The 20,634-nt window shown below is 35.4% G+C and overlaps 1 protein-coding gene across 4 annotated transcripts in view; it reads right to left on the bottom strand.

Annotated features, from left to right (window-relative positions):
* COP1 (COP1 E3 ubiquitin ligase) overlaps positions 1-20,634 on the bottom strand; it is a 241,315-nt gene that overhangs the window by 202,655 nt on the left and 18,026 nt on the right. For all 4 annotated transcript variants that reach the window (XM_045811397.2, XM_045811396.2, XM_045811398.2 and 1 more), the window contains exons 2-3: positions 13,170-13,229; positions 5,210-5,307 (exon numbers count right to left, since the gene is read on the bottom strand). In XM_045811397.2, the coding sequence (XP_045667353.2) occupies positions 5,210-5,307; positions 13,170-13,229 (158 nt within the window). The remainder of the gene's footprint in view (positions 1-5,209; positions 5,308-13,169; positions 13,230-20,634) is intronic.

Genomic DNA, 20,634 nt, shown 5'->3' with positions numbered 1-20,634 from the left:
TTAGCACTAGGCTAGTACTTTATAGACCTTATCCTATGGGTTATTCTCCCCGTTTTTGTTTTTGTTTTTTAAAGATTTTATTTATTTATTCGACAGAGAGAGAGACAGCCAGCGAGAGAGGGAACACAAGCAGGGGGAGTGGGAGAGGAAGAAGCAGACTCAAAGCAGAAGAGCCTGATGTGGGGTTCGATCCCATAACGCCGGGATCACGCCCTGAGCCGAAGGCAGACGCTTAACCGCTGTGCCACCCAGGCACCCCTATTCTCCCCGTTTTAAAGATGAGGGAATATTAGCGGGAGCATCAAGAACTTACTCATGGTGACATACAATACAAAACAGAGTTGGGATACAAATCCAACTATCTAATATTTTCCACTATACCACAATCCAACTATAAATACTTTCAAACATACCAGAGAAGTACCAAACTCATACTAGGAATCCAAGCTTCAAAGATAAATAAGACTCAATATAAGTAAGATTCAATCTAAGATTCAAGCAACTCTGAGTAGGAAGACAAATATATATGTGCAGTAGTTACAATGTGATAATCAGTACTATCATTGACGTAGACTTATAAAGAACACAGGACAAGGAGCAATCAAAGTGTAAATGAGCAGGCTACACATAGAAAGGTGACATTATAATTGAGCCATAACATGCACACAGAGATTCATCAAGCAGAAAAAGTGGAAAAGAATTCAGAGAAGGGTGTGAGAAAGAGGGTGTTAAAGTCATACAAGAGCAGGAGATAAGATGACTTTAAATCAATATGGCTGAAACACAGGGTCAAACTGATTTTGTTAATGATTAATAGGTTATGAACTAAGGCTGGAAATGTAGATAGATGGGAGCCTGATTCTGAAGAGCCTGGTATGTATCTCACAAGCAAAGTTACAATTATAACCCAGGGAAGAGAAAGGAAAGCTTGAAATAATGTAGTGGGAATGAAGAAAAGTACATAATTAAGAGTTTAACGTTTCAGTTACAGAATTAACCATTTGAATAAAAACTGTCTTGAACTGTAATACTTAACATGTGTACATTAAATTGCATTTTACTGAGAAATCTCGTGTATCAGTGAACTTGAAGGATAGTCTATATCCATAATTACAATTTTCTGGATCCTTAAAATGACCACAGTACTAATAACAAACAATGCATTTTTACTTCTAAAGCTTCCATTCTAGTAACTATCTTTTTAGAAACAGGAGAGTATAGTTAAAGCACATATACTTGTGAGACAGACTGCTTAGGACCAAATTCCAATTCCACCAATACTACTGTATAACGTTATACAAGTAACCCAATTTCTCTGTGCCTTAGTTTCCTCACCTGAAGAATGAGGATGATAACAAAAGTACCTATCACATAGGACTGAAAATTAAATGAGTTAGCTTACACAAAGCACTTAGGACACTACCTGGCAGTAGGAAGGATGTTATACGCTTTATTTTTTTTTAAGCCAGCATTTTAAACTGAGCATTCAAGCTGTCCCTTCAAAGAATAATACAGTTATTCATAAGGAAGATAAAATTCAATTTATAAATTTTATATATAGACAGAGAAAGCTAGAAAAGAGATTGAGTGAGGGAGAGAGATGGAGGCAGGCAGCTGGAGAGAGGGATAGGGAGAGCTAGAGAGCAAGTCTTGGCAGGAGCGGAGGAGACCAATTGCAGGAATTGGGGGAGGGGGCCAGGTGCAGGATAGATGTGGACAGGAAGACATCACCTTGCAAGAAGCTTCTAGTAAGGGAAGAAAGAAAGCTCTTAAGACCAAGTAGGATGGAAAGAACAGTGAATGTGGAGGAGCGAGGGTACAAGAGGGGAATGAAATAGACTACAATGGAAGGTAGAAGAAAAGATAGGGGAAGGGAAGTCAGAAAAAAAAGGGTCTGTGGTATAGTGTTTAAGGCGGGAAAGGAAAAATCAAAGTACTTGTCTTGACAAAAAATTATATGATTATAATGATCAGAAAACCAAATCTTTTTTGAGTGTTTGGCTTCCAATTCTTTGCTTTCATTAAAATTAAAGAAAGGACTTGACTTGTTAACTAACTGAGCATTAAGATTGTTTTTGATGATAAATAATAAATGTTTTTTTCTTAATTTCTTAATTCAGACCGAGGTCAAAAAACTGAGTGACGTTACTGTCAACAGAATTTCTTCACTCCCCATCAACCTATCCATGTAAGCAAAGTTTCTCAAGACTTAACTTTAAAACTAAAAAGAAGAATCTTAAACTTACATAATGTTATGTATCAATTATATCTCAATTTTTAAAAGGTATGATGATCCTAAATAAATGAATAAACAAATAATAAAAAGAATACAAATGAAACGGATTCCCTGTCCTAGTAATAACTACCAAGGGTACTAGAACTGAGAAAAGCACCAAACCTTATCAGCAGCACATTTTCAATAAATATTTATGTCTAATACATAATAAAATTTGTAAATATTTGTTTGACCAACTACATACTAATAATTCAGTAATAACCCAGAGAAAAATTTGAGATTTTTAAATTCTTAACAGAAAATTATGTTCAAAAAAAAAATTTCTATGTCTATAGTTTCTATTTATATACATTTCAGTTACAGAAAAGTATTACAGATAGACTGATAAGGATTTCAAGCATGAAAATACATTATATAAGGATAAAATTATGTGAAGGATAATCAATTTAAACAGAAATTCAAAAAGAAAAGGAATGAATAAAATTCCCATTGTTAATGAAAGGTGTCTATTTTCAAATCAATGATAAATATCAAATCACTATGATATTTAGATTTTACTGAATATATTTTAAAAACAGATAAAAGCTTTATTTTTAAATAACCAGATTTATAATACCCCTAAAGTTACATCCTTTACAACTGCTTAAACTTAAAAAGAAAAATTGTGGATGATAATTTTAAACAGGGGATCAATGTGTGAGGAAGAACATTATTTTTCAAAATTTTTATCACTCACCCAAGCAAAAAGTTCTGAAGACCACTGCTACAGAAAACGCATAGTTCAGCCCTTTACCCATGACTCAGGTAAATATACAGTATTAAAAGGGAAGGGTGCTAGGACACCTGGGTGGCTCAGTCAGTTAAGCATCTGCCTTCAGCTCAGGTCATGATCCCAGGGTCCTGGGATCAAGTCCCACATTGGGCTCCCTCTGCCTGCCACTCTCCCTGCTTGTGATCTCTCCCTCTCTCTCTCTCTGACAAATAAATGAATAAAATCTTTAAATAAATAAATACACACATACATATATACATACATAAATAAAAGGGAAGGGTCCTAAACTATCAATAAATAAGTGCAAGTCTACCTAGTAGCCTTCAAAATTGTAAAACATATACTTATTTCACCATGCTCAAAAAGAAATCTGAAATTAGTTCAAAAGGTTCAAGGTCCTCAACCCAACCAAGAATGACAGGCACTATACAAATAGATCACGTAATCTCAAGCTGAAGCAATGGAAATAAGTAACTTAGAAGAGTTTTATCAGTAAAGGAAAAAAAAAAGTGGAATTCCACGTTCAGAAATAGATCTCAATGGCATCCTGAATGCACAGGATCCCAATCTACCTAATGTGGGAACCTATGAATGTGACTATTATTGTACAAATGGTAAATAGTGAAAGGGATGATGGGAAGAAAAACAGAAAAAGGGGCGCCTGGGTGGCACAGCGGTTAAGCGTCTGCCTTCGGCTCAGGGCGTGAACCCGGCGTTACGGGATCGAGCCCCACATCAGGCTCCTCCGCTATGAGCCTGCTCCTTCCTCTCCCACTCCCCCTGCTTGTATTCCCTCTCTTGCTGGCTGTCTCTATCTCTGTCGAATAAATAAGTAAAATCTTTAAAAAAAAAAAAAAAACAGAAAAAGATTTATCAGGATAAAATGTTATTTCCATGGCTGACATTCATAATCACATTAGAAGCTGCACTATAATTAAAGGACTTCAAATATGGGCATAAAATACTTAGACTCCAATTATCTAAAACAAAATTTATTATCTATAAAAGGAGAAGGTTGAAAACTAGATCATCACCCAGGTAATTTCTAGCTCAGAAAATCAGTAAGTGTGACTTCACTATTCACTGGATACATGTGATAATATATACTTAATGTATGAAATCACTTTCTAACTAAAACATTACTCTATTTTGAAAGTCCTTCCATACTACTATATAGTGCTCCCTTTAGTTAGAAATTCACACAAAAGAATTTCCAGCTTTTGGACTCGTTAAAGAATGTTGCCTCAGAGGCGCCTGGGTGGCTCAGTCGTTAAGCATCTGCCTTAGGCTCAGAGCGTGATCCCTGCGTTCTGGGATCGAGCCCCACATCAGGCTCCTCTGCTGGGAGCCTGCTTCTTCCTCTCCCACTCCCCCTGCTTGTGTTCCCTCTCTCTCTGTCCGTCTCTCTCTCTGTCAAATAAATAAATAAAATCTTTAACAAAACAAAAAAAAGAATGTTGCCTGAAAATTTTAGTAAACACCAAAACTGTCAGAGCTTAGATTCCTTTCCGTAGTTAACCATTCCAAAAGAAATTTTTTCAAAGTTATGACAACTGATAGAAAAGTGATTCTAGAGCCGATACAGCAGCATTAATCCATGTTTCCGAGTTCAGGGACACAGGATTTTGCTTTGCGGGACTTTCGTTTCCCTTCTACCCAACCTAGCCCATAAAGTCCAGTTCTGCAGGGTATCACACCACTCAATATTTCCTCTTTTCCTAAGTTCCTTCTCCAGGTTCTTAATTTCATTTGCTTCCCCAGGTCACAGACTCTTCCACTATCCAGGAATCCAATTACCCAAGTTTCCCCCGCCCCTTTCCCCTTCTCTATTAACACTTTCTTCCCTTGACTCTCACTTCTACACCAGAAGCACAACCAGCAGGATTGCACCACACTGTATAAAGAGAAAGGTACCTATTCTGGACCCCTGGCACCCCCTTTAACCTCACATTCTGTCCATCTATGTAAGAAACTAAGAGTTGTATCAATTTTTTTTGTGAAACTTAAAAACAATATAATACTAACAACACATGGTATAGAAAATACGTCACAAAATAACGAAGACTAGGGAAAGCACCCAGGTGAGTAGGAAAGACTTGCTTTACCCCTACACTAAGTTCTGTAAATAAATTAGTGAGTGCCAGCATACACTTTTGGGGATAGAATATTTTAAATAATAAAGAATCATTCCAAAGACTCACCCAAGAAATTAGGATACAGATGGTCAATATTATCCACAACATAGTTACACTTGGGACATCTATTATTATCCTCCAAACTCTGATGAATACACTTGTAGCTATTAGCAGAAAAAAAATAAAATAGGGTTCATTAAATCAGTGAAGGACTAATAAACTGGTCATAAAATAATGCCTTAAGTCTTCTATTTCTCATTTAAAACAAGTAATTTGTTATCAAATTTCTTTCAGCTTATATTTTATCATAATAAAAATACATAGAGCATTAGGTAACAGTATACAAAAGTTAATATTTAAAAATGAACTTGAATAACAAGTCTACTGGATATAGAATGTTTAAAAAATGTACTAACTTTTAAGTTTATGCAATTTAAATACTATATAACAACACCCAAGAAAAGCAAATGCCTATGATTTAGTTAAGCAAATAGACTATTCTTGTTCTTGGAGTGCTGATATCCTTAATATAAAAAGAGCACATTCAAATAAAAAAAGAAAGTAAGAGAAAAACAGGAAAATCGACAAGACAAACGTTAGTCAATAAGCATGAGAAAATCATCACCTTCGGTAGGATAAAAAAAAAAAACTGATTTTAATTATATACTTTTTTTTTTACCAAACAGAATGAAAAAATTAAAGAAAATACTAGCAGAGTTAAGGAGCACATGTGAATATAAACAACCTCATGTACTGTTGAAGGAAATGTAACTGCCACAACATTTCCAGAAGGCAAGTTGTATGGAAAACCTTAAGGTTTGTATCCTCTTTGATGTAATGATTTTATTTCTAGGAATTTACCCTAAGGAAATGAGCAAAGGTATATACATAGAAAGGTGCTCAATTCAAGATTATCTGTAAAGAGCAAAATAAATTAGAAGCAACCAAAACACTAGGAAATTGACTAAATAATTTTGTAAACATCAATAAAAAAAAATACCCCAAAAAATCATATTGTAATACATAACTATATGCCATGAAAAATAATCTAATAACTCTTAGTGGTTATAGCTGAAGAAAGAGAATTACAAGAAACATCCTTACTTACAATATATATTTCGGTAATGTTTGACTTTTTATAATTACATATTACCTTATAATAAAAAAAACTTTTTAAATATTGTTACACTAGGGGTGCCTGGATGGCTCAGTCTTGGCGCGTCTGCCTTCGGCTCAGGTCATGATCTCCCAGTCCTGGCACTGAGCCCCGCACTGGGCTGCCTGCTCATCGGCAAGTCTGCTTGTCCCTCTGCCCCTCCCCACCCCCACTCATGCTCTCCCTCTCTCAAATAAAATCTTAAAAAAAAAAATTATATATATATATATATTATATATATATATATATATAATATATATATATCCGCAAACCCAGAGAAAGATCAAATTGACATTAGGAAAAAAGGCCGCTATATCACTTTTTACAGACTAAAAATGACAATCTCTAAATACAGGATACAGTACAATCGCATTCCTGTTTTTAAAAAATCGCATATGTGTCCGTTTAAAATAAACCAAAAAAGACATTCATCATAATGTTAACAGTGTATGTCTCTAGGTCATAAAATTATGGGAAACTTTTTCTTTTTAAATGTCTACAAGTTTCTAGAGTAAAAATGCACTGCTCCTAACAATCAGGAAAAAAAATTATTTCTAAGAAATTACAAGGGTGATTTATAAAGAAGACTCCTGAAAAGACAGCACGTCTTTTATTCTGTATCCAAATTACTATAAATTTACTTCAGCTTTATAAGTTGAAGCTAATTTTTATAACCCACTTACTTCACTCTACCTTATCAAAACAGAAATCTACATCCATCAGGTTTCTCTGTACTAATTAAAAACTACTTTTTCATCTCACATTTGGTACTTTCAAGATAAATTTAAAAAGGACATCATAGAGAACTGATGCAGTGATGGTCTTTGGCACAGCACAAGGACTTAAAGATCAGAGTAAATGGCAGGCACATAACAGGTACTCAAATATATATAAAACAAATGACTTGTATAGTGTTCCAGAAATAATAACATCACCTCTTGCAACTATGACAAGGCTAGGATTACCATATTACCACATGATAGGCTCCATATCTAACAGAAAATTTCCTACGTAGAAATTTCAGTGATGGAAGTAATATACAGTTTGTTTTTGTTTTCATTTTTATTGCAAGGGAAAAGCATAAAGCAGGTATGTAATTACAACATGGAAACACTTAGTCTGCTTAGGGAAAATGGAAATGAGTTCATATTACCAGAAAATATTCCCAAATACAAGATTTAATCCTTAAAAAAATCTGCAAGTTCAAATAAATGAAGTCATAAAGTAGAAAATCTGGGAAGGTTATTAAAGATGAGAGAAGGGGTTGACAGATAAGCAAAAGGGCATTCTGGGTTTCAGCAAATGGCTTTTGTGAAGAAATGGAAGTTAGAAATGAGCAAATAATATGACAAGAAGAACAAGCTAAGTCGTTAACCCAATGAAAGAGTTTATCAATATACAAGAAATTATCCCAGAGCCCAAGAGAATATCCTCCTCTCCTATCCTCAGCATCCTAATCATATCCCTTGTCAGTAGACTTACTACCACACCATCCTCTCCTAGAAGACAAAATAGTCCAGGACACAGTGAGAAGGAACTGTCCTCAGGAACAAAAGTTCAAGTGACTTTTCCACACTGCAATGGTAATATCCATCTACACTATAAAATGAAAATGCATCAAAATACATACCACTGTATAAAACTGACATGACAACAAGATCCATCAAGTTTATCTTATAGCATCTACTACCGCTGGGTAGACCTGCCCTAGTTTGAGAAATAGTAACTATCTTATTTTGTACGCATCTATGTATGTGTCTGTCATCCCCTCTTCTATTTGTTCATTCAAAGCAAGGATTTGTTTTAATTTATATCTATACCCTCAATGTCTAGCACAATATTCTGTTAGAGGTGAACTAAATAAATGTTCAATGCATGAAAAAAATAGGTTTAAACAAAAAAGAAACATGTTGTCTTCTGGGTCATATAAACCATCCCTAGAAATTCTCAATTATCTCTTTCACAATAACTCTACTTGACCATCACCACCCCAGATGTGTTATTTTGGACTCCAAAAGAAGGATAAGTATCTAGACTAGTGATCAAAATAGGGGGAGATAAAGGGATATATATCTTGGGTCTACCTGAGAAGTTTTCAAAAGCTACTCACCGAAACTCTTAAAAATAGTAATTCAGTACCAGAATGTGCTGACATAAATAGGTGCCTATGTTTATTAAGTGTATATCTGATAATGAAGAATGAATATTTTGAAATTTTGCCATCTGCAACAACATGAATGGACCTCAAGAGTATTATACTAAGTGAAGTCAAAAAAAAGGACATGACTGCATTTATATGTGGAATCTAAAAAGAAAACCAGTGAACAATCAAAACAAGCAGAAACAGATTCATAAATACAAAAAACAAACTGGTGGTTGCCAGAATGGAGGAGGATGGGGACAGGGGCAAAATAGGTAAAGAGGATTAACAGGTACAAACCTCCAATTATAAAATAAATAAGTCACAGAGATGAAAAGAACAGCATAGGGAATATAATCAATAATATGATAACACTATATGGTGACAGCTGGTAACTACACTTATGGTGGTGAGCATTCAGTAACGTACAGAATTGTCAAATCACTATGTTGCGCATCTCAAACTAATATAACAATTATGTCAACTATACTTCAATAAATTTTTAAATGAGTATTTCTCTATAGATGTATGGTTACTCTGTTTCTTCTTCTATTCTAAATATACCTACCATAAAAAAAGTATAAACCTACCTATAAGATATAAATATCTTTTTTTTTTAACTTTTAGGGCATAATTTTTATTTGGGAACTGTCTATAATATACAGAACACTATGCCACTTTAACCATCCAAAGACCTCTTCGAATGTTTTCTGAAACCCTCTATTCACCCACCCCAACACACAAACTTTCTGATTTCTCCTCATTTTTCTTTAAGTAATTGTAGACATTAGGGTAAATGGAAACCTTACTATAAATATCTTTTTCTCTCTTTGTAAACAGGTGTTGAGTACCTATAAAAAAAAAACTAAAAATAATCAGAAAATTCTCAAAAAAAAAGAGACTATAACAAGAACAGCGAGGACAAATCAGTACAGTGGTCCTATATAATAACCAGGTATGAAGACAGACTAATAGCAAGGTGCAAGATGATGAATTAGTCAAAAGCCTGAAAAGACAAGCGGATATCCAGGTTTGACCACATATGTGCTATAAGATGAACACTGGAGGATGCTATTAATTATAATTAATTTGTAATGAAACAAAATAGTAAGTCAGAACTTGGTAGACATGAGGTCAGAGAAGCAAGGTGCAGGGGGCAAGCTGGAGGCGGCCAAGGGGAAGAGTAAACCTTACCTCTACATCACAAAGAAGCCAGGTATTTTTATTTTATCATATCATTAAGTTTGGTTAGGTAACAGCTATTAGCAGATTCACTGTCAAATGGGAATAGTGTCTCCAACCTGTTACTAGGAAAGAGTTAACATTTATAAGTGAGACAAGAGATAAACAGTTCATGTGGTCCAATTTGATTTAGTGTTAATAGTGTGGACAAAGACTGGAAATGCTAACACTGCTCATCTCCAGATTACCAGCCAGCAGTCAAGTTAGCAAAGATTTGATTCAATAGGCTACCGTTAATGATTGAAGTTCCAATGGCCTCACATGATAGGACAGGGTAAATAATTATGAGCTTTTGCTTTAAACAAAAGTACAAAATGTCTCACAGTTTCGCAAGCCTGACAATGGGACTGCCAGCCTCCAAGTTTACTAGCTCCTGTCAACCTTATGGTCTCTATCCTACCAAAACCTGCTCTCTGGTAGGTATTTTAAAACACATTCATATTTTAAAACATGCTCAGGTTATAACATCACTTGAGTTATAACAAGGATCTAAACTTAAACTATTTTTATTTGAAGGGAAAAACACATATTTAAGAAACCAGTGGGGTTTTCCAACAATGATCCTAAGGACACACCTTGAAGATTACAGGACTAACTGAAAAGGCCAGGCCTATTTAATTATAAAGTCAATCAATAATTTTTTACACTTCATAACATAGCGAAGCAAGATTATTGTACTTATTTAGCAGACTCTTCAGTGTCCTTTTAAAATGCCACTGTGAATATATAAGTTAGAGGAGGGCAGTTAGGAAAAATTAAATCCTCACTTTGTAATTTGTACCAAACATCTGCACCTTCAAAACTATGAAAGAAGAGGAGATGAAGAAGTAGGAAGAGAAGGGGGAGGAAGGTAGAGAGGGACAGCAGAAGAGACAGGTTGAGTGACCGGACAAATGTAAGGTAAGTTTTAGAGCCAGAACCAGAATCCTGGTTTACCAACTTCAAGACCCTGCTCTTTTAGCTCTATATCAGTGTTTCTCAAATGTGGGCAATTTTGTCCCCTACTTGATATCTGGCAATGTCTGGAGACATTTTTGGCTGTCACACTTGTGAGGAAAGGGACTGCTACCAGCTAGAGGCCAGGAATGCTGCTTAATAATCTATAATACCCAGGATAATCACCCACAACAGGAATTTTCTGGTCCAATATTCAATACTACAAAAGGCAGAGAAAGCCTAATTTTAATCACCCGATTTTCCAGAGATGAAAATCAAAGTCTCTAAGGGAGGTACATGGTTTCCTATGGAATGCTATGGTGCTGGATCAATTAATGGACCAAAGGAAACACTACTCTTAAACAATAAGCCTGTAAAGACCAAGACCATACATGTATCAATCTAAAAGCAAGCACACATGACCAGAATTTCAGTAGCAATAAGGAGCAGAAAGTTATTCATGAACAATAATAATGTCAATGCAATGATATACTGGGAAATCTAAATTATTTAAGGCAAGATAGCCTTTTTTCTTAAACCAGCAAAAAAATTTTCAAAGGACACACCATCACTCCTTACCATGATTACCTCTGAGGAGGCAGACCCAAAAAAAACCAAAACAAAACAAAACAAAACCAAAAAAAAAAAAAAAAAAAAACCGACTAGAAAGACAGTGACATTTACAGTTCATATTACAGCTTTATGGACAATAAAAGTTGTTTAGCCAAGAGTACATAGTGCTTATTTTAATAACTTATATTTTAATAAAAAAAGAAAGGACAAGCCAAGAAGGGTATTTTTATTCTAAACTTCTTTTTAGGGGCGCCTGGGTGGCTCAGTCGTTGAGTGTCTGCCTTCGGCTTGGGGCATGATCCCGGAGTCCTGGGATCAAGCCCCACATCGGGCTCCTCCGCTGGGAGCCTGCTTCTCCCTCTCCCACTCCCCCTGCTTGTGTTCCCTCTCTCGCTGGCTGTCTCTCTGTCAAATAAATAAATAAAATCTTTAAAAAAAAAATAAAACAAAATAAACTTCTTTTTAAATGACTGGCAGATTGGATATACCTATCACTGGTGCGTCATGCTCCAAATCAAACTAAAATACTTACGAACTGGTAATAACACCCAGTACTTGACTACTGAATATCAATCTACCAGACATTACATTCAACTTCAGAATAAAATTATAGGTCTGACTTCAACATGAATTAGAATACAGGGACTATTAGACACAAAAGAATTACTAAACCAAAAATATTATATCAACAGTGTAAATAATTTATGTACATGATTGACCACAAACAGAATATACCACCCCAATCAAAAAAAACACAAAAAAAAAATAAACAAAAGGATTAAACAAACACAGATTACATAACCATTAGGATGGCTACTTTTAAAAAAAAAACAGAAAATGACAAGTATTGGCGAGAATGTGGAAAAACTGGAACTCTTGTGAACTGCTGGGGGAAATGTAAAATGGTACAGCAGCTATGGAAAATAGTATGGAGGTTCCTCAAAAAAATTAAACACAGAACTATCATATGATACAGCAATTCTGCTTCTGGGTATATATTTATATCCAAAAGAATTGAAACCAGGATCTCAAGGAGGTATTCAGACACCAATGTTCAAAGCACCATTCTTAACAACAGTTAAGAAGTGAAGGTAACCCAAATGTCCATGAACAGATGAACAAATAAAATACAGTATATACATGCAATGGAACACTATTCACCCTTAAAAAGGAAGGAAACTCTGACACATGCTAACAAGGATGAAACTTAAAGATACTATGCTAAGTGAATCAAGCCAGTCACAAAAATACAAATACTATTTGATGCCACTTATATGAGGTATCTAGAATAGTCAAATTCACAGAAACAAAGTAAAATAGTGATTGACAGAGGACGGGGGGAAGGGAGAAATGGAGAGTTGCTTAGAGGGAATATAGTTTCAGTTTTGCAAGATAAAATTCTGGAGATTGATTGTACAACAATGCAAACAAACTTAACATTACTCAACTTAAAAATGGTTAAGACGGTAAATTTTATGTTATGTGTATTTTTCCACAACTAAAAATTTTTTAAATATACAGATTAATGTGACACACATACAAGACTAAGCAACTAACAATAACACTTAGCAAAATGTTCAAGAAGAAAACACAAATCTTTTTAATCCCCTATATCCTTTTCCAATGACTTTCTAACCTCCTTTACTGGGTCTCACACTTAACCCCACAAGTGAGTTAAAGATGCTTCATCCTAATTATCCAGCACCCCTCAATTTTCTACACAGTAATCAAAGCTCTATAATAATTAACCAACCCAAAAGTTTTAAAATCCATCTGTCAGAGCAACAGTAAATCTAAGTATTCCACAGAAATTATGCACCAACTATACACTTTCTGCCTTGAGCTGCTGAACTTAAAAAATACATCAATCAAAGAAATTAGAAGATAACCAAAATTATTTTAAAAACCTAACTTCTCACTGGCTGCATTTACATACAAGTTAAAAATCAAGATAATTTTGCTAAATAAAATCATCTTACCAAAAGCTGTGGCCACATTTCGTCATGTATGCTTCCTCAATCATATCAAAGCAGATAGGGCTAAAAAGAAAATAGAGAAGTAATTGATATTTCTTTTTCAGTAGAGTGATTATAAATTGGCAAGGCTGGTAACAATAGCAACGAAATCATTTATCCATACATAGTTAGTCTTCAAACATTCTATCAATAAGACAGAATTTCGGTTGAGATGAAGGTGCTTTAGGGGATTGCTGGTAAAATTACAATTTGTTCAAGACAGCGCTTAAAGTCATCAAGCTCTAAGATGAATTAAATAAGTAAATTAAAATGGCCCCAATACTTTAACTCACCCCTAATTTTTAATAATGCAAAACAGTCACAAGAGTCCTTAAAGATCTACCATCTTTTTCAACCATCCTATATTCAAAAGCACCTAATCCAAATGCTATTTTATTTCCTACCTAAAAAAAACTAGTTCCCTGAGTGACAAATTTACAACTCCAATATCAATAACTCTTCTATATAATGAAGATGGTAAATTATAACTAATACTTAAAATAGTACAAATGGTATCCATTAAAATAATGACATGTATTAACTCCTTTAATCTTTTCAACAACAAAGTGTTGGTAGGTACATATTACTAGACTTATTTAACAGAGGGAAACTGAGGCACAAAGATGTTAAAGTCATACACAGGAAGTAACACAACTGATTTTCAAACTTAGGTCCATCCTCTTAACCACCATTCTACACTAATTCCAGATATGATGAGTTAAATACCAAGTCATACCAACATAGTTCTGGCCAACAAAAGGTAGTCAGTTATCAGCCTCTGAGAGGCCACAATCTACCAGAAAAATACAAAGTCTTAGAAAGAGATTTCCCTTTATCTTTCCTTCTTTTCCTTCTGAAAACTCTGATGAAGTCTCCAGAGATACAATAACCATCTTTTTTTTTTAAGATCTATTTATTTTAGAGAGAGGGAGAGCAAGAGAGAGAGCGCACGTGCTCGCGAAGAAGCAGGGGTAGAGGGAGAGAGAACCCCAAAGCAGACTCCCCACTGAGTGCGGAACCTGACATGGGATTCAATCCCAGGACCCTGATCATGACCTGAGCCAAAATGAAGAATGGGCTGCTTAACGGACTGAGCCACCCTCGTGCCCTACAACAGCCATCTTCTGACCAAAAAGACAAAAAACTGTAAGCTAAGAAAATAGGATACTGGTTCCTTGATAAAATCCTTGGGCAGCTGCATCAGCTATGGACTGCCTACCCCTGGAATTCACATTACATGAGAAAAGTAAATTCTCACTTGTTTAAGGCAGTATTTATCAAGCTTTTTGTTATTGGCATACACATCCAATCCTTACAGATGATACATGATACACTTAAATTACAAAATGAAAACTTACCCACTTTTTCAAGAAAAATTTCCTGGGCATAAATATTATCTCAGAATGTGAAATCATAAAAAAAAAAAAAAAAAAAAAAAAAAAAACAAAAAAAAAACATAAAATTCCAATGTTGCACAAGCTCAGAGTTTCACCACACATAGTGTGTTGGCTTCGACTTGTGTCAGTTTTGTCAGCCTTTACTCTGCTAGATTGAGAAAAAAAGAGGTCTCCTTAATGTGGAGATATGGTAATTTCTCTTTTGAAACAAAGTCCATCCTATTCCTGATTAATGGAGTTCAGAAAGCAAGGCTGGGGACCCCTCCTAAGAGCGTGTGGATGAGCTGTGTAGGCTGCTCTGTGATCCCAGGTTGTGGTTGAAGGGCGCTAAAGAGCAGATCTGGGAAGGACAGATTTTACTGTAATTTACAGGTACAGTTCATCACTGGGTACTCAGGCAGATGTCTTAAGGCTCAAAACCCAGACTGGAAGCAACATTTACAACCCCCCCCCTTTTTTTAAAGACTTTACTTTCTTTTAGAGCAGTTTCAGATTTATAACAAAACTGAAAGGAAGATACAGAGATTTCTCATATATTTGCAGCTCCAAACACATGCATGGCTTTTGCCATTATCAACATCACTCACCAGAATGATAAACTATTTTCCCCCAAGGATGACTTTACCCTTACACATCCCAATCACCAAGTCCACAATTTACCTTAAGGTTCACTCTTCATGTTGTACATTCTGTGGGTTTTAACAAAAGTATAGTGACATATATTCATCATTACAATATAAAGGTTATTTTTCACTGCCCTAAAAATCCTCTTTGTTCTGCCTACTCTACGCTCTCTCCTCTCCACTGATCTTTTTATTGTCTCCATAGCTTTGTCTATTCCAGAATGTATAAGCATCCAAGGGCAGGTTTCCGTATATGCATTAGCTTTCAACTCCTTTGGGTAAATATCAACCGGTACCAACAAAAATTGTATGGTATGTTGAGTCTTGTAAAAAAAAAAAAAAAAAAAAAACTGTCTTCCAAAAGGAGGCTGTACCACTTTTTATTCCTACAAGCAAAGAACAAGAGTTCCTATTCCTAGCTATCCTCCTCAACATCCTCTAAATTATAGCCATTCTAATAGGTGTATAGTGATACCTCGTTTTGATTTGCGTTTCCCAGATGACATATGATATGGAGTGTCTTTTCATATGCTTATTTGCCATCTATGTATCTTCTTTGGTGAGGTGTTTTTTGAGGTCTTTGACCCGTCTTTTTAATCTGGTTGTTTTCTTACTGTTGAGTTTTAAGAGTTCTTTGTATGTTTTAGATAAAAGTTCTTTATGAGATATGTCTTATACAAATATATTCTCCTGAGCTGTGGCTAATCCTTCCATTCTCTTAATAGTGTCTCTCACAGAGTAGAAAATTTTTAATTTTTTTTAAAGACTTTATTTATTCATTTGACAGAGAGAGAGGCAGCGAGAGAGGGAACACAAGCAGTGGGAGTGGGAGAGGAAGAAGCAGGCTTCCCGCTGAGCAGGGAGCCCGATGTGGGGCTCAATCCCAGAACGCTGGGATCATGACCTGAGCCAAAGGCAGACGCTTAATGACTGGGCCACCCATGCGCCCAAAAATTTTTTAATTTTAAAGAAGTCTGTTTTTTACTTTCTTTCTAATAGATCGTGCCTTTGGTATTGTACCTAAAAAGTCATCACCAAACTCAAAGTTATCTAGATTACCCCTATGTTACCTTCTATGAGTTTAATAGTTTTGCATTTTACATTTAAGTCTGTGATACATTTTTAGCTAATTTTAGTGACTGGTATAAGGTCTGTGTCTAGATTCATCTTTTTTTTTTACATGTGGATGTGCAGTTGTTTCAGCACCATTTATTAAAAAAACTATCTTTTCTCTCTCTCTCCCTCTCTTTTTAGTAGGCTCCACAACCAATGTGAAGCCCAACACAGGGCTTGAACTCACAACTCCAAGATCGAGACCTGAGCTGACATCAAGAGTCAGACGCTTAGGGGACACCTGGGTGATTCAGTCTGTTAAGCATCTGCCTTCGGCTAGTGTCATGAGCCAGCTTTTAAGCTTCTCCCTCTCCCTCTGCCTCCTCCTCGCTGCTTGTGCAGGCTTGCTCCCTCACTCTCTCTCTCTGACAAATAAATAAATAAAATCTTATAAAAAAAAATTTTAAGAGTCAGACGCTTAACCAACTGAGCCACCCAGGTGGCCTAAAAAAGACTACCTTTTCTCTTCTGTATTGTCTTTGCTCCTTTGTCAAAGATCAGTTGACTATATTGGTCTATTTCTGAGTTCTCTATTCTTTACTACTGATCTGTTTATTCTTTCATTAATACTACACTGTCTTAATTACTCCATACAGTATTTTGATTTAAAAAAGAAAAAGAAAAAAAACTGCCCCCCACTGGGAACTCTGTAGTCCCAATACTGATTAATTCCTAAAATTCAACTGTTAGGTAGACAGTAGTAAATATCCAAATTTTCTATCACAGAGGGTCTAGATATTAACATACCAACCTTTTAAACAGCTCTCCTAAAAAAGCATTTTTAAGATTTGAGGAAAGAGATCTTTCTGTTCCCAAAGTAAATATGTCTGTAAGTTTAAGTAATAATACCATCACATCTCTGTTTTGTGTGGCATTAACTGAAGCTCATAAGGAAAACGCAAAATGTCTTAACAGACTGATCTCTTAGTCCAGACTTCTAACAGTGTCCCCAGTGAATATCTTGGCCCCAGCACCTAGAATGAATCAACTGTAAATACTTATCAGTACTCTCTTGGAAATTCTAAATTTTTTTAAACATTCATACATTCAACAAATTATATATTAGGTACTGACTACATACCAGACACTGTTCTGGACACCAAGGACAAAGAAGTGAATAAAAAAATCCCTTCATGGTTCAATAATCTAGTGGAAAAGACAGACAATAAACAAGATAAATAAGGAAGACCTTATATAGTAAGATTAGATAGAGATAAATGATAAGGAAAAAATTATAAGCAGGGAAGGAGGACAGGAAGTGTTAGATTGGGTTAGACAGGATAGTAAGAGAAGCCTCAGTGAGAAGCTGACATTTGAGTAACTAATTCAAGTAGTAGGGAAATGATCAACATGGAAATCTGGGAAAACTTCAACCAAACAATAAGTACAGTACAAATATCCTGAGGTAGTACACCTGATATGTTCAGACTAGCAAGGTAGAAGCGTGCAGAGTACAGTAAGTGGGAAAACAGTTAAAATGAAGCCAGAGAAATAATAAGGGGCCATACAAAAAAAAAAAAAAAAAAACTCTTTTAAATCATGTCAAGGACTTTGGCTTTTACAGTGAATAAAACAGGAATTTACTAAACAATCTGGAAAAGAGTGAACCAACCTGACACAGTGATAAACCAGATCACTCAACCTTATACACTCAAAGCAGACTAAAGCCATTATAAAAATAAAAGCTATTATATAATAATTTAGGTGAAAAAGGTGCTGGATTAAATGAGGGTGGCAGCAGTGGGATTAGTGAGAAGTGATCAGATTCTAGATATAATCTGAAGGTAGATCTCTGGTTTGCTATGGATTAGATGTTGGGTATAAGAGGAAAATCAATCAAGGATTTTAACCTATGAACTGGAAGAACTGAAAATAGGTGTATTTCACATACAGCTCCAGCACTCATTATTCTTTAACAAGAAAAAAAAGAGCAGGACTACAATACATATTGTATCATGTGTTCTTCTAATACTAAAAGTTGCATGCAGTACCCAAAAATGACTATCAGATCAGTTTAAACAGCAGCATTGAAGGAATGGCTTCTGAGTAATATGTGAATGAAAGAGAACAAAGTTTCCATTCTTTTCACCAAAAATAGCTTCTTACCCACGTTAAAGATCAAACCTCCAGCAAAAAGTGGAATACAACTGAAATTAATCCTAAATATGCCACCTATAACTTTCTGACTTTGAGCCATGTGTTAAATCTCTCTAATCCTGTTTCTCATTTCTGTAACTGGGATGATACTTACATCATAGAACCACTGTACTGATTAACAAATTATCTATCTACTCCATACAATTCCTGGTATACAACATTCAATAAATAGCAGAATATACAAAAAGAGATTACAGAAAAATCTGTATCAGTGATAGAAACTTGGGAAGAGTGGTATCTACCCCCACTAAACACTTCAAGGAATTCCTATTGGAAATAGGTAGAATAGAATAAAAGATGAAGATTGACCAACCACTACCCTTCCTAAGAAAGGGATGAAATATCACAGGAAATACAGAAGATAGAGGATACCCTAACAAAACACCACTCTTTTGAATTTTGAGAGGCAGGAACATACCCAGGGTTGGTTCTAGATAAAGCTGTAAACGATCCATTTAGAAACCCTTCCACTCTGCCAATCAATAGCAATCAAGGAGGATAAGCTTGAAGACCTATACCCAAGTACAGGTATAACAAGTACTGGCAGCCAGGCCAAACATTATAAATACATGAAATTTTATACAACCTCCGAACCTTTATACAGATGCCCAAAAAATGTTTACAGATTCCCCCAAACTTTTTATGGACTCATGACACAGCGGCATCATCAAAAAAGGGGGAAAAAGTAACAAATGGCTTAAAGCCATGCTGGGACTGTTCGTGACTCCCACACCTCCATAACATAAGTAACTCTTATAAATCAAGACAGAAAATCCAACAGGAAAAAAATGTGAATTCCTAATTCACAGAAGGGGAAAACACACCACCTTTCAAGTATATGAAAAAATATTCCAACTCAGTAATAATAAAAAAAAAATGCAAAAACAACAAAAAAAAAAACCCACAACAAAGTAACAATTTATCACCATTGGGTATTAGAAAATGGGAATACCAAGTATGTTAGGAAGGACATGAAGAAACAAGAATCTTCATGCAGAGACAGTCTAGCAAGCAACCTGCATTGAGTATTCATATATTTACGACCCAGTAATCCCACTCTTGAGATTATATGTAAATAGATGAAGATATATACATCTACACATCCTTAATTATATGTATGTGTGTAGTATGTACTGTATATATATAAGTATATATACATATATGTATGTACTTGTGTATACACATGTGACTGTGCATATGTGTGTGCAGAGCCAAGAGAAATGTCCACATCTGTCAACAGGGAACATGCATGAGGATACTTGCAACAAGCAACGTACCTGTTGTAACAGCAGGGATTTAGAGAAAGCCCTAAGTGCTTGAACTTACACTACAAAACATCATGCCAAAAAAAAAAAAAAAAAATCATGCAATGGTCAAAGGAATGAACCAAAGGTACACGGAGACATGACTAGATGTTTTGTGAAGTGAAAACAGAATTGAAAATGAGATCTGTGGCACAATGCAATTTGCAGAAAATATATTTCACAAGGATACATGTATTTGAGGACATAAATAAATCACAAAAGAACAGAAAACCAAGAAGTCAAGAAAATAAAAAATGAAATGGGGGAAAGAATACAATCCCTTATTCAACAGGATCTAAGAACATCATCAGGGGTGCCTGGGTGGCTCAGGTCATGATCCCCACGTTCTGGGATTGAGCTCCGCATCAGGCTCTCTGCTCAGCGGGAAGCCTGCTTCTCCCTCTCCCACTCCCCCTGTTTGTGTTGCCTCTCTCTCTGTCAAATAAATAAATAAAATCTAAAAAAAAAAAAAAAAAAAAGAACATCATCAATAGTAAAATGTACTGGGGCACCTGGGTGTCTCAGTCAGTTAAGCATCTGACTCTTGATTTCTGCTCAGGTCATGATCTCAGGGTCGTGAGACTGAGTCCTGAGTGGGGCTCCATGCTCAGCAGGGAGTCTGCTTGAGACTCTCTCTCTCTCCCTCTCTTTGCCCCTCCCCCTCTTAAAAAATAGCAAGATGTACTATTACATAATAAAAAAGAAACAACTAAGCTAAATAAACTATGACAGTACTTTCTTACCAACTAGAAATTTTTTATGCTTCTCTTTTAGACTAAACAAGTCTTATCATAATCACTGCTGTTAAAAAAAAAAAAAGACTACACCTGCATAT

This window comes from Ursus americanus, chromosome 2 (genome assembly GCF_024610735.1).
Source record: "Ursus americanus isolate L20-20 chromosome 2, mUrsAme1.1.p, whole genome shotgun sequence".
Classification (NCBI taxonomy): Eukaryota; Metazoa; Chordata; class Mammalia; order Carnivora; family Ursidae; genus Ursus; species Ursus americanus.
Note: the sequence above shows the minus strand (reverse complement) of the source record. Positions and strands in the feature narration are given on the sequence as shown.